This window comes from Crinia signifera, chromosome 5, assembly GCF_055691185.1.
Source record: "Crinia signifera chromosome 5, ASM5569118v1, whole genome shotgun sequence".
NCBI lineage: Eukaryota > Metazoa > Chordata > Amphibia > Anura > Myobatrachidae > Crinia > Crinia signifera.
In genome coordinates, this window is record NC_139221.1 from 257,402,780 (window position 1) to 257,418,522 (window position 15,743).

The 15,743-nt window shown below is 41.7% G+C and overlaps 1 protein-coding gene across 16 annotated transcripts in view; it reads right to left on the reverse strand.

Moving 5' to 3' along the window:
• Window positions 1-15,743, reverse strand: part of SVIL (supervillin) — a 195,523-nt gene that overhangs the window by 4,492 nt on the left and 175,288 nt on the right. For all 16 annotated transcript variants that reach the window (XM_083188888.1, XM_083188884.1, XM_083188882.1 and 13 more), the window contains 13 exons: window positions 14,503-14,658; window positions 13,391-13,527; window positions 12,424-12,571; window positions 12,173-12,318; window positions 10,488-10,663; window positions 9,177-9,324; window positions 8,416-8,692; window positions 7,306-7,454; window positions 5,483-5,588; window positions 4,433-4,640; window positions 3,276-3,409; window positions 2,506-2,661; window positions 403-546 (listed from right to left, as the gene is read on the reverse strand). In XM_083188888.1, coding sequence (XP_083045014.1) covers window positions 403-546; window positions 2,506-2,661; window positions 3,276-3,409; window positions 4,433-4,640; window positions 5,483-5,588; window positions 7,306-7,454; window positions 8,416-8,692; window positions 9,177-9,324; window positions 10,488-10,663; window positions 12,173-12,318; window positions 12,424-12,571; window positions 13,391-13,527; window positions 14,503-14,658 — 2,085 coding nt within the window. The remainder of the gene's footprint in view (window positions 1-402; window positions 547-2,505; window positions 2,662-3,275; window positions 3,410-4,432; window positions 4,641-5,482; window positions 5,589-7,305; window positions 7,455-8,415; window positions 8,693-9,176; window positions 9,325-10,487; window positions 10,664-12,172; window positions 12,319-12,423; window positions 12,572-13,390; window positions 13,528-14,502; window positions 14,659-15,743) is intronic.

The window sequence follows — 15,743 nt, forward strand, 5'->3', positions numbered from 1 at the left end:
AGAGACTACCTGTGGATGTCTGGGCGCCTCAGCCCTCCCCCCTTGTAACTGTAGCTGTGCCACAATGAAGGTTACCGCTGCCCATGTCAGAGACCAGTACAACTGACTAAACAGCATTAGGAACCTAAAACCATTGGGTGAAGCTCTTTGTGAATAATTAAAATAAAGCCTTCTACTATGATCCCCAGCTAATTCATTCTTCATTGATGGGTCGGTTTGTCTTAACACAAGCTTGCTGAATTCAGAACCCAAGGAAAAGTGTACAGAAGCTTTGGTGATGGGGAGCATCAAGTACAGACCTGCTCTAATATGACTGGCTGGCTCCCTGCATTACAGCTAAGTATAGGTTTTATAGCAATCTTCACACACAGCAACACAAAACGGACATCTAATAGACCTCACCTTTGCAATACTGTAATACAGTCTCCATGGCACTTTTTCTATCAGAGTCCCATCGTATCCGAGCTGACCCAGTAATGATATTCTCCACAGGCCACCAGCCTTGCCAGAGGTAAACCTCGTGATGGTTGTCAACAAGGAATTGAGCTACAAGGAATAGAGACATCTAATCAACAAAAGCCATGCAAAAAGTTTCCTCTTATATTCTATACTCACACCGAGATTGAGTAGCTTCTGTCAAAAATGTGCTGGAGTTGTTCAGAATTTAGGGGTAGATTTACTATAAGTCGATTTTGGACAATTTTTGGGCGAAGTTGATCTATTTAAAAATCTATCTTAAGCGATGTTGGGCTTCCCAGGATAAACACACACATTTACTGACAGCTGAATATTGCTATTCATTTTTACATTCATCAGTTAACCCTTTGAGTGAGAACTGAATTTGTCAAAATAGGTTTTGGAAATTGCTAAGCAAACATAATTCATCATAATGACCAGGGATGCTGATCTTATTTAGGAAATAGAATCTTTTTTTACACAACATTTTTTATTTGAATTTAAATAACAAATGTGAGTGACTCGCATTTTTAGCTGATATTGTGCACATCTCACAGATGTTGGTAGATTTGACTGCCAACAGCGAGCTAAAAATACCCCTATGACTGTAAACTCTATTAGACAAAATGAGGAAACCTTCTCTGTGGGAAATATGAAGGGGCACTCTATATTATAAGAAGCACGGTCACCACGTCAGGTTCGCCTGATGTGAACGATCACAGAACAATTGACATGGCCCCAACCTTTTATTATGTCATCTTTAATTTTATGAAAAGTAACAAGCCCAGAAGCCTCTACTATGCATTACAAACACACGTATAATAACTTTGAATGGATTTGTAAGAATGACAATCTCCCAAAGCAGTCATGTTATTTAGTTGGGCATTCACAGTAAATAAACCAGAATTCCTGCTAGTTGCTTAACTAATATCTTTGGTGAGTACAAACTCTGAAAGGAAGTTTGTTCGTATTTTTAGCAAGGGAAGTGTGAATGTGTTACAGTATTTTAAAAAGCAATTATTAATAGAACATTTTTCAATATGGGGCACTCCATATGAGAGTAGATTCAGCAATCCTTGTTTATACTGTAGCGCACTTCCCACCAAAAACAGCCAATTGTTTTCAATAGACTTTTGAGATGTACAATTTGAATAATATCACATTTTTTTTTTTTTTTTTTTAACAAACTTTATATTCCATGGCCCAACTAGTCTGACTTCAGAGAGGGGTTAAAGAGGGGACCATGCCCATAGTGGTGGAGAAATGGTGCAGTAATCAAGAGAGAAGCATAGTACAGATGTAGCGCTGCTCATTCAGCCTACCTATGGTGATTGTACAGCTAGTCCGCCATGGTGGACCACGGCGCAAGGCGTCGCAATACATTTTCAAACAATGTGGTGGTGGCATTACCGGATGAGTGCAATACCAGTGATCATCCACCAGATGATCACTGCCGCGTATGCATGAAGTGACTACAGTATTAAAAAGCTCTGTAGCACAGAAACTACTTTGCTATTACTGTACTGTTCAGTAAGCTACAGTATTGTAGATGGACACGGATACAATTACACTGAAGTGCGTATCATTACATTATTTTATAACTTGCTATGGGCACAGACGCTTATGCGTCTCATTGATTTGGTTGAAAGGCGCCAGGATGAATCTGAATGCAAGCTTTGGCCGCTCTGATCAGGTGTGTAGGCTAGTGGATAAGCGCGCCACTCTGCATGTACATAACTGTTAAGAAAAATAATGGACTTTAAAAATAAAAAAAATGTATCTAGGGCTATAGTCACAAAAAGCTTACACTTGGAGCTAAAAATGTAAAGCAGCACTCGCATTTAGTGTAAAGTCTTGTGTGCATTACACTGAATGCGAGTGTCACTTTAAATTTAAAGCTCCAACCTGCCGAAAAGTGGAGGCTTCCTAAGTACAGCCCCATGACTGTTCTGAACTGCACAATTCCCAAAGAAGAGCCTAGGAAGTGTCCAGTGCATTTTGCATGATGCCCACCAGTGACCGGACACTGGAAGAGTTTGGAGTGCTTGCCTGGTTGTGAGGCGGTGTACAGGTCCTCCTGTAAGAAAGGCATGGAGTTTACGACAGATGGCTCTCTGGACGGATACATGTATTCTGAAGCTGTGAAGTCTCCAGATGAACTACTGAGACTAAACAAACGTGGCGTGAAGTTGAATTTCCCAGGATCTGTCAAAATAAAAACAAACCGCTCATGTTTTACATAAAATTGAATATAGATTCATACAAGAATATATCAACGTAGCCTTCTATTTGACATAACACAGGCTCCTTGTAGGGGTATGGGAATAATTTGGACTGCTGTAAACTGGTCTTTGCAGAACTGTATCCAGAATTTTGTTTAGAGGCAGCATGGCCTGCTTCTGCAGAACTGGGAACACTAGCACATTGTAGGGAGCCGCATGCTGCCCACCGCTGGGTTAATATTTCATGTTACAGAATATATTTTTACTCAAGAGGAGTTTTCAATAAAAACTTTATGGTCTTAGATGAAAAAACTTTAAAAGTGCTACCAGCTCATTTAAACCTGACCCTTTTGATTTCCATTTTCTATATTGACAGCCAAGCATTACCATTAGCTAGACAACAGAAAATGAGATGCTATAATGGAACATATTCTTTTGAGAGGCACATTTACGATAACACTAATAAAAGCAGGGACAAAAATAGTATAGTGTTGGAATTTAGACAAAGGCTCAAGAGGAGCAACATAAAATCCAGAGGCAATGAGACAGACAATAAGAAATTGAAGATGATTTGGCATGCAGCTGGCAGTAAGTTACCTTGTAGCATGCAGTCATAGGCTTTGCGGTCTCTCCTTCCAAGCGCATCCCAGAATCCCAGTGGTTCAGACCCTTCATCACATTCATATATGGTCACGTTACTGCTGCTATGTAATCCGGCTTCTAAAGGACGTCTGAAAGGCAAAATATTTGTGTCATGACCAGAACACCCATTGTATCAAAGGCTATTGACATACAATTGACAAAATTAGCAGTATTCGTAACTAAATGATTACGGGTGCCGGGCGGGGTTCCAACAACCGGGATCACGACAGGCATTTACCAGACATCGGAATCCTGACTGTCAAAACACCGACAGCCGGGTTCCCGACTGCCATCTGATATTTTCCCTCGTGGGGGCTTAGTTGCGCTCACCATGCAGTGTGAGTCCGGACAGTCGGGATCCCGACATAGGGCTAATGACTGTCGGACCCCTGTACCACACCCAATGATTACTAGCTGCATTTACTACCAACACATATGTAAGTTCCACAGAGTATAAGTATTACCTAATGTCCAGTCTAAAATGGGACTACACATCTCTTTGATGGCCAAAGGATTGCTTTGGTTTTTCAACATACCAATCTATAGGGGCTAAGGGTCTATTCGCCAGATCAATAACCACCAGGGTCTGTGAAATTTGGCAAAGGCCGAAACCCCCACCACCAATACACACACACAGTTACATGAATAGCTGCTGAAAGTAGTCAGGCAACAACCAAATAAAGCAACATGACTGCTCCTGCGTCTCTGTAGTGTCCCATCTCTCCCCAGTCCTGCCCAGTAGCTACCATTATAGGCTATTTTAAGGCTGCAGTGAAATTATCATTAATAGTAACTGCAGGAGAATGAGACCGAGGCATAATGCTGAATCTTCCAAAGTCTACATTTTAGGCCATTTAAGAACGGCATAAGTTTATTAAATCAAAACATCTGATCATTCCTAATTCCCCTTTTAATTTTTTACATTAGGAGACCACATACATTTACCAAGATAACTGTTGGAATCCAATGGCATACAGCTTTTTCTAAGAGCAACAAGAACTCCCATATTGGCCCCCTGTACTGATGCCCACAATGAGGCTTGGCAATCAGGCATGGATCATGAGAAGAATAAGGTGTTACAGCTGAATTTGTGCGGCAGCTCCTGTACTCACTGCTCTTTAATTTTGTTGGCTGCAGTCCTCCCTACTTCCTTCGTGTGGCTTTGTGCTTTGCAGCCCTGCCAAAGGTAGATCACTGCTTTATTTACATTGAGCAGTATCATAGAGGTCCTGGATCGGAGGCTGCTGCAGTGACAAGCAACTTCAATTAGATTTCCCTCCATGGGAACCTCGCCTCGGACACAATACAACCTCCAATCACCTGCAGAGACACAATTATCAGATGTGTGAATGGAATGGAGATTACGTCACATTTAAATGTAAACAATGAAGCAGGCACAGAAAACTAGTATTATTCGCTGTAGAAGCTAACGCTGCAATACTGACCAGGGCTGAAGCTAGGATTTTTGTCACCTGGGGCAAAGCAGGTATGCAAAGGATGCAAAGGATTTAACTCACCTCATAGGGGGTGTATGCATGTGGGAAGAACTTTCACAAGCCACAATCTCTTGACTGTGGCCTGTGATTGGTGTCTACCTCAAACCTCTCCTCCCACTGATTAATACTAATGCCTAGCCTTAACCTTTCCGCCCCTTGACTGGCCACCCCTCTAGTGCCTACCCCTAACCTATCCTCCCATAACCTACCAGCCTCCCATAGTGCCTAACCCTTAACCCTCCACTCTAGTGCCTACTCCTAACCTCTCCTCCCATAGCACCTAACTCTTGACTTACCCTTAGTGCCTAACAGAGTAGGATTATTATAGTGTTCTGAGCGCAGCGAGGCACCGTGCCCGAAGCCGGGGGCGAGTGAAGCAGTGTCAATATAGACATACAATTACAGAGACACCAAAAACTCACGTCAACCTTTTGCTGACCTTGCCTATGTCGACCCTTTTTCAATGTCTACCTAGTCACTGTTAACTATTAGTGGTGGACCTAGTAACGGTCTACCTAAACATTGTCTATCATCTGGACAGTAACCATTACGCAGATGGTAATACAACAAAATCATTTTTAGACGACTAAATAAATGTATAAGTATAAATATATTAACCCCCCCCCAAAGTTTCAAATGCCAACATGAAGAGTGGTTGTGACATACTTTGTGCATTTTCTTCTTCCTCCTCTCTCCTTCCAGCATGGACAATCATTCCCCCTTGGAAACACTGTAGAAAACATGGGGGCTCTTTCCCCTGAAGTACTTGCACCTGGAAAGATTAAGAAACATTAATTTAGTTATAAAACCATAATAAACCATCTTTTGTAGGCTTTTGTACCAGCAAGTCAGATCTGTGTCTCTTTAGCTGCTGTGGATCTATACATACTACAGCATGCATAGCCAGCTTTACGCATGCAGGGCATGCTGGGACTTTTTCTTCTAGCTACCACAGATGACTGACCTTTGACTTAAGCCAATCATTAACATATACATAGCACTCAAGACTGGCTACCAGTTGTAAAATATGAAACTGCACTATACAGTACACTCAAGTGTAAATGCCCCATCTGAAGTAAATAGAATGAAATAGATCAGATGATTCCTGGGAAGCTCCTGGGAGAGTTAAGAGAAATCTAAGATTTGTAGCTTCAGATATGTCTGTGTAGTGACACTCAGCCAATCAACAGCCGCACATTCATTTCAATGGGGAGTTTTGATCTCTGCCCACCGCTGCCGCAGTCTGTTGCCCGGTAGTGCATTGAAAAAATCAAATCCCCTCTGAAAAGTTCCTGGGCTACCACAAGAATCATGGAAACAATTCAGTCCTGTTTGGAACACAGCGTAATTAAGGCATCAGGGGAGAGATGTACTAAGCATCAAAAGTGATAAAATACAGAGTGATAAACAACCGTTTAATCAGCTCCTTCCTGACATTTTTCAAAAACAGTTCTGACATGGTAGGTTGGAGCTGATTGGCTGGCTGTTTATCACTCTCCATTTTATCACTTTTGAAGCTTGATACATCTGGCCCCAGGACCAGTGAAGTTACAGGTCCTCCTCTCTGCACTCTGGGGCGCACTGACTGGCGGCTGAGGGCAGGGGACAGAGAAGGATGCCCAATCCATAATGTGGGGTAAAGCGAATGTCAATAATACAGAGGGAAGCGGAAAAACAACGAAGGATGGACAAGGCAACAAGAGACTTGATAAGGCAATGGTGTATGCATTTATGCCCTAGTTCCTGCCTCCTATAGCTGTGATGTAACTCAGTATCTGTGTCCCACTACTGATGAAAGTGGAAGTAACTGAGCAGTGAATATAGGATCTTTTCAAAGCTAAATCAGAGTTTGCCAAACTCAGCCCTGAAAGCACACGAACAACCCAGATTTTAAGAATATCCATGTTTGAGCACAGGCGCCAGAAGTACTAAGTAATTTACCTGTGCAGAAGTATGGTAAGTAGGTAAAACCTGGACTGTTAGTGGTTCCACACCTTGGTACTTCTAGGCACACGGAGCTAGATGCTATATATTTCATATGAACAAGTCCGCACAAGAAGTCAGGGGAAAAGTCAAAAATGTAATTTGTTAGGATCCAAAACAGCTGTCACACCCGTGCAGTATTTCCAAATTCACGTGTAAGGAATGCTTGCACACATTACCTACAGCCCCTATAGGATTACAGATGTAGCCATGCTCAATGTGGCCGCAATATGACCGCTAGTGCAGCAAGCAGTGTTGCCGTGGGCGCCGGCTCATGCATTTACAAGATGTATGCATGACGGGTGTGCGCTTTTCACCATGCATGTCGCAGCTGCAAAATGGCGGAGCTCCAAAGAGCATGGATAGATCGGTATTTTAATACCCACTACAGTAAAGCAGAAAGCATGTTATTCAATTCTGTGCAATGGTTTAATTGCTGACTGCAGATAAATGAGCATTAGGTGATAAGAAATGGATAATGTAAGAAGCAATATGAAGTAACGTGCCTGCGCTCCCCTCTCCTCGTCCAGCTCGATGGTCATTAGTGCCGACGTGCCCTTTTCACTCACAGGGGAATGGCGGCCCTGCCAGAAGAAGTAAGCGCACTTTTCTTTTCCGGCCACCCGTACATGTTCTGTTTTTTGCCGTTGCCCAACTGTTTATATACATAAAATAAAAATACTCAGGATAATTACTTCAATATTAATGTACAGAGGAACATTTTAAAAAAAGTGGCAATTTAAAATCCATTTTCAGTAGATTTCCCATATGTGGATGAGCCCTTATGGGGCCTACACACGTAGCGGTTTTGGGGCATTTTAGAAGAGATCTCACTAGATCGCTTCAAAAATGCCCCCACATTGCTCCGAAAGGGCATTAGCGATGTGCAGCCCCGTGTAATCGCAGCCTAGTGAACAGGTAAAGGACGCCCGCTCATACAGAGCAGCGCTTCACCATCACTACGGGGTATACACACAGAGATGTGTGCTCAATTTCTAAGCGATTTAGCCAAATAGCTTAGAAATTAAGCAGAAATCTTCCGGTGTGTATGCCGCATTACACTGCAGACAAATGAGACTACATTACACCAACCTCTAATTCGGTTACAATGTGTGTTAAGGACTTCATTTTACCATGGCTTCAGAAACCGAAAGCCACCTCCTCTACCATTTATACAGTCTATGCTGGATAGGAGATTAGTAATACCCCCCTTTTATACAGAGACAAAAACCCGGGTTTTTGCCTCGTGGACCAAGGTCAGCTTCAGTGTAAAAGGGGTACTGAAAAAAAACGCACTGGTGAAGTTTGCTGGGGCGGATAACAAGTGTAAAGGTAACAAATGACATTTTGGTGTAAAAGGGGTATAAATAACACCAATACAGTAAAGTACCAGGCCCCCTACAGTCAGCATCAATTTACTGCAAGCATCTGTGTATTCCAAAACAACTGGATTTATTTATTCAGATGCTCGCGATTAGTGGTTTGTCTGTTTATATGGATCAGCAGGGATTAAGATAAAACAAACATTTCAAAGCATTGTAGATGAGGATCAAACGTGTAATTTCCATAATGCAAAGTTTTGCTTTTTTAATCATTATAAAAATATCTGTTCTCACCTGTTGTGCTGACCAAGTACTTCCATTTCACCACATACGCATCACCCTCGTGGAACTGACCGATGCTCTGTTTTGGCAGCCGACTGTAGTCAAATTCCAAAATGTGCCAGACATCAACTGATTCCGTTGCTAACTCATACTGCCTCCCGTCATCTCCTTCAATAAGCCCATAACCACGGTGAACATTAAATCCATCCAAAACGGTTCCCACTGCCGCCTGGGAGATTGGAACCATCAGCATGACATCATACGCCTTCACATCTTCCTGCTTCTCCGCCTGTCACAGGGAATGGGCATTTAGCTGATTAGATTTCAGAGAGGAGCCCGCAGGTACTTGGACTCATTTCATATTAACCAAAGCACTCTGTTGTGAATTAATGACAAATCCCTGCAATTCATGCTATACATCACAATCCAGGAGATAACATTAGTCTTTCCACTGGCTGGCTCTCCTCTACTTAAAGCAAATTACTTTAATCTGATTGGTGAGATTACATTTCAAGCAAATTTGTTTGTTGAGAAAAAGCACAATTCTGTCAATAGGTCAATGATGAGAACAGACTGTTATTTGATTGAATATATATGTGTAAAAGGAGCAGTTCACATTGAGAAAATCTAAATGTGAAGAGAAAAAAACAAATAAAAAGCATGTGGGTATTAATGGAAGTGCAAGTGTACTGTATGTCAATGTACCAAAACCATCCACCCAACACCTACAGGTAAGCATGTCTAGACACATTATATAGATCTAGCGCTTTTGCCTTTTGCTTTGGGACTTCCTCACACAAAGTCTTCTCAGCAGGCTTCTTCATTTCTGTCCAGTCCAGGAACTTTTCTTTGAACAGAATGGTTTCATTGTGTTCGGTTAGCCGACCAAAAATTGCCCAATCTGGGCGTCCATGTCCCTTCCTGAAGACGAACATAATGAATGTTATATTCATGTGCTTCTCTGAATATTAATATAACCTATTACCTTCAAATACTATCAGAAAGTTTCCCCAATATAAACACAGTGGAGGCAGCCATATTTGTGGGCAGTCCACATAGTACATACAGTGATGGCAGCCATTTTTGTGGGCAGACAGTACAGTGGAGGCAGCCATGTCTAAAGGCTGAACTTATTAAAATAACGTTGTCATTGACTCCTAGTAAATGGATAAGCTATATTCCCATAAGCATTAGTTCAGGCCTCATGATTACCATTTCCACCGATTGTAGGTGATGCATACATCACCTACAAATCATTATAATATTATCAAACATCAATAGTAATTACATTACAGAGGAAGTCTATTCTGACAGAGAAGCGTAACTGTAGGCACAAGACAATTCTGTCCTTGACAAATGCACTCTTTACACATATGGAGACATTACTCCCATGACCCAAGGTGGCTAGTCAGAGAACAAAGATATAGGGGTCTGATAAATGCTGCCATATGCACATTTTATCAGCAGTATAAATCTAAATCTTGATTTTAAATCCAATCACAGATTTAATCTATTTTATATTAGACACAGGTACATTTGTAATTAGGGGCTGAGGCCTGCATCATGTGTCAATTAGGCCATCAGTAGACTCCACATACGAAAATTATAAGACCAAAAGAACAATAGGACAAAAAAGTCGTGATCAGCGAGATCCCAGGATTTGGCCCCAAAAATGCCTGGATTTCAATCCAGGGATTGGAGTTTCCAATCCCAGGATTTCGGGATTAGACTGTGCATGTGCAGTCTAATGCCGGGCAGCATCTGAGTACTCGCTCAGATGCTGCCCAGCTGTTCCCAATGACCGGCCTGTGGTTCTGTGCAGCGAGACGATCAGAGGTCCACCTTCCGGCGCCCTTTTGTGCCCTCCAGCAGAACAGCTCCCCAGCCTGGCCTGGCTCCCAGCTACCCGACCGTGCCTCCAGCAGAAAAGTTCCCCGGCCGGCTCCCAGGTGGGGCACTTTTCTTTTAAATTAGGGAAGCCAATCCTGGGATTAGGCATTTTTCAATCACGTATTCTGGGATTGAAAAAATGCCCAGGGACTGGCAAAATGTTCACTTTCAGGATCAACTTCAAGATTGCCTACCTTGGTATAAGAGAATTGCATTCTCCAGGATCAAGCGGATTAATGTCACAGTTCTCATAATCGAACACCCCATTCCATAGGTGCTTAGCTAGCTGGAATGCCACCTTCCGCTGAGTCAGTGTCACCTCCTTCCCATGCCACACATATACCTCACTGCCAAAGTCAAACACCAGCACCTGCAAAATGGACATCATAAAAAATGGATTCAACAGTCATCTGCAGATTACACTCAACACCCCCCACTCCCCCACTGCTAGAGGTAACGAAGTTGCCAATAGCAACCAATCTGTTTAAGGTAAATGTATCAAATCTCAGAGATAAAGTGCCAACCAATCAGCTACTGTCATTTACTTAGCCTACTCTGTTATGACAGTTACATTAGTAGCTGATTGGTTAGTGCTTTCTCTCACTGCAAAAATCTAATCTTCCTAATGTCAGCTACCTGTTTGGCCCAAACACTGAACTGCCAATAATGTCATGGCATTCAGACCCACAAATCAGCAGCTAAGCCTCACTATTATAGTAATGACACTAAATATACACTACAATATGCACCCATCGAGACATCCTCTCTCCATTAGACTGAATGCCAATATACATAGTAGAATATATACATGTGAGCATCTTTCAAGTTATTTCTCTGGTGTTCATATATCCGCAGTTTACCAAGTGCTGTAGATCAAATCATGCATGATAGTGTAGGAAAACAGGACATGCTTCATCATCCACTCAGAATGAAATAATCTCTATGTGATCATCTGTCGCTCCACTGTCCAACTGTGAAAACTGGAATTGAGCTTCTAGTGTACACAACTTTATTTTAAACTACAGATCTGTCCTTGTACACCTAACCTCAATACGGCGAGATGCCTGAGAGGAGTCAGCAAACAGGTGCACTCCAACTCTGCTAATTTCAGGCATCTTTGTTGCTGAAAATGCGTCTGAATATATATTGGCATAATTTGTAATTTCTGGGCAAATCAGGCATATCAAAGTGTGTGTGTGCACGATTGCACACTCCCACAGGCCGCATGCAACATCTTCCGGTGCGCAATGCTACACAGCCAACCAGACGATGGAATTTATAATGCCTTGTGACCCAAGGCACTATGGCCTCTCGCACTGCTTAGTTATCCCCCTGCATCATGCAAATATGTACACACTACACAATGCAGGTTTCCATCGCCCATCAAGTTGGCCAGATATACATTGTTACGATGTGTACAAAAAGCCTTAGTGGAAACCAAATTTGACTAGGAGACTGCTGATAAATTTCCTATTTGAAACTTGCATACTGTATACGACTCAGTCATAATACAGAGCACAATAGAACTTGTATTGGAAAAAATCTGCAGCTGCTACATTGTAGCACTTCATGCACTGATTCAGAGACTCAGTCGCACATAGATATACAAGTGTCATTAGTCAGCACCTGGGGCATCCTAACCGCATCATGTTGCGATTAAAACACAAAAAAAAAAAGACGATGCAAAAAGACAACAGAAGCTAGCAGTCTCTCAGAACCTGGTGCATCGAGATGGGCTGTTTGGTGCGACTGCAGGAATAATGTATAAGGACACAAATGTAGATAAATGTTCATTTCAGCTTCAGTCTTCATGAAAATATGGAAATAATTTTTTTTATCCATGTACAACTAAAGAAGAATAGGGACTGTGACCACTAACCTCTTTAGACTGCAGCAGCGAACATCTGGGAATTTTACCCCAGAACTCATCAACAGGGACCAGTTTATCATCCACTAAGTGGTAGATGCAGTTTGTTTCGATGATTGCATTTTCATAGCGCTCATCTTCTTCTGGGGTTCCAGCATCTGTCGTTACAACACAATATGGTCATTTTTTTGTTTTAACTTGAGGACTATTTTTAGATTATATGAAGTAATTTAATTTGTCCATAAACCTTTCATAACATTTACCCTGATACTCTGTCTGACCACTTAGAAGTTTCCAGAAGTCCCGAGAAGCATGCGTATGGGTGTTTATCCCCTCCTCAACAGTCTGCACATATAACGCTCTACAGCCAATCTCCCTCTTTGTCTGAATTATGGTGGCCAGTTCTGAAGCCTTAAAAAAAAAAAAAAAACAGTTTAAGTTTATTTCATAAAGTAATAGGTCGTCACATAAGCTTAGACAGTTATTCGGTCCTTATTAGAACGGTTTTGGCTGTTTCAGTGCTGATGGACAAAATTAACAACTACTTTCAAGTGACTTGTAAACAAAATGGAGTCTCCCTACTCCCAGACCAGAGCTGTTTTAACAAGAAATGTGTATGTCACAGTGTCACAATGAAAGCATTGCTCAGGGCACCGGGGTCATAAATCAAATTCTTAACAGGGGCCTTATGTGTTTGGAGTTTGTATGTTCTCTCCTTATTTGCATAGGTGTGATGCCTAGTGCAGAAACGATCATTTCCTGAATGTGCACGTGGCTTGCCAAACAAGTACTACGTCTTTTCTGTATGTACAGTATGAACCCATGGAAGAACAATGTAATTCACTACAACAGAATAAGTAAAGGAAGGTGAGATTGTTATCATAGGCTGAATGAGCTTTTCAAAACAGATTTATAGGATGATGACAAATTAAACTGCATTTGTGTTTCAAATATCAAGTGAAAAATGGTAATGTATAGCTGTAGAGAAAGAGCTGTATTTCCCATGTAACCACTGTATGCTTCCTTCCTTCAGCACTTCCTGGCCATATATGCCGAGCGCTGTTTAGGGACAGATAGTTCAAGTGGAGGATATAAATCAGTCTCTCCCGGGCCTTATATGGCATTTTAGATGACAATGCATCCCTAGTTATTAATACAAATGCCAGAACACTTCACATCACTCAACCCCGGCAGGAGAGTGACAAGATGTCAACATGTGAAGACACTGACCTTTGCTTTCTCTATGACGTTAGCAAACTCTCCAACCCAAAGGAAACAGAAGTGTGGCGAGATCAACAGGAAACAGTCACCACTATTTAGGGAGGAAGATCGAGGCTCTACCAGCCTGGACTGGACATGCCTGCGTCCTGAACAAAACAGTTATTTGTAGAATTCACAGAAAATGTACAATCAAACCCCCCCCCCCCAATATATAGCAGATAATATGGTGCAAACATTCTTTAAAAACAGATTAAACACTACAAGACATGCTAGAACAGGAGTAGCCAACTCCAGTCTTCAAGAGCTGCCAACAGTTAACATTTTCCAGGTCTCCTTGCAGAATCACAGGTGAAGTCTTTAGCTCCTCCTGTGGATCCTTTAAAATGTACCAGTGAGTAATGAGTGCACCTGTGCACCTGTTGAGTGGGCTGGAAAATGTGAACTGTTGGTAGCTCTCGAGGACTGGAGTTGGCTACCACTGAGCTAGAACAATTCACTTATCTGAGCCAATCCTGCTCTATTTGCACAGGCAATTAGAAAAAATGAGCGGTTCTTTGATGTGCAAAGTTCAGCCATTTTATTGTGTTGTTTTGGCTTAGCTTGCAACATACAACCATAAATCGTTGTTTTATTAGATCATGGATAAACAATGGAGAACTTTTATTTAAGTGTACTAAATTTTTAAAAGCGACATTTTTCTGGGTAAAGGGATTCTAGGAAACAGACGGCAAACAATGACATTGTACTTTATTGATATGCTTTGGAAGCAGACTTCTAGGACCATCAACAGAAACTAGATTCAATTCTACTACCGTAATATATACCCATCAGTAAGTGCAGAACTTTTGTTAACATAGTGGGCTTTTAAAATCAGCTGTAATCATATAAATCTTCCCAACCACAGAAAATCAAGAACGTCAATGACCGTATTAGGATGTATATGGCCAACTAGAGGTCAAAGTGCACTTCTGAAACCCAGTTTGACCCCCTAAACAGGATATGCAATACGATCCTTCACGACCATATGAACAGCTGTGTGTGGAGTGCACAAATGAATACGGTTTTCAAAAAATTATATTTTTTTACATCTTCTCTAGAGCAACAGTTTAAGGACTACACACCTTTAATTTGTATCAACATAAGCTTCTTATAAGGTACTGCACTATTGTTGGAGTGTTGTTCTGTGAGGTTGACACTGCGCAGACTGACGCTGCTGAAGTTTTCTTTACTTGCCAATCCAGCCAGGGCCACTTCAGAAAAATTAGAATTTTTTGACACTAAAAAAAAAGAAAAAAAAGAGAAAAGGAGAGCTATGTTTAACATAAGTTTTTTTTTTTTTTTTTTTAAGCCAAGAAGTATACATTACATGTGTATGTGCTCAAAAGGGTTCAGCAAACTGGATGAAGGGCCAACTCATGGTTTAGGACAGTGAAGGCTAACCTTGAGACTCCAGCTGTTGTTGAACTACACATCCCATCATGCCCTGCAACAGTTTTAGCATGTGCATATAGTAAAACTGTAGAAGGGCATGCTGGGATGTATAGTTCAACAACACCTGGAGTCTCAAGGTTAGCCATCACTGGTTTAGGAAGGAATTGCCTGGGCATGTTTACTATAGTGTTCCCGCTAGGCTGTTTTAGCGGTCGCTGCCCCCTGCCAACCCCCTTTAATGACATCGCTGCCTGGGCACGCCTCTTTTGTGATGTCGGCGGCAAGGGACCTCCCACAGCTGTGCCGTCAGCGGGCCCGGTCCGCACAAAAACCTAGAGTGAACACTATAGTAAGCGGACATTGCCAGAACCGATGTGCGTTGCAGACCTGTCACTGGCAGAAGCATGAAAACCAGGAACCCTGGCTGCTGCGTTGCAGCAGTGCAAAATCATATAGACCACCATGGCCAACATAGAAGTCCTAAAAGGATCTTGCCATTTTGTACAGGTTATGCAATTGGTGAGACAGGATAAGGTCGTAACAGAATAAAAAAAATATAAATAGTAATCTGAAATTACACCGAAAGCGGTCTATGCAGTCACAGAAGTAATTACCACCTAGGCCATCTCAGTGTCAAATCAGAAATAAAGTACCGTATACCAGTATAAGTGCGTTACAGTAAAATATTTAAATTAGGAGACTGACACTGACCAAGGTGTATGTAGAAATGTGTGCAGAAACAGTAATACAATGTATGATAAACAGCAGGCTATACAGATTATTATACATCCAAACTGCAGGTTCAGAAAAAGCATAAGACTACACCTTTGAAATGTTAGCGCATGGCTACCAAAACAGTGAACTACTTAAATACTCTATCAAAGTATATAGTATAAACATACACGCAGCAAAGAATATAAAAATAAATCCA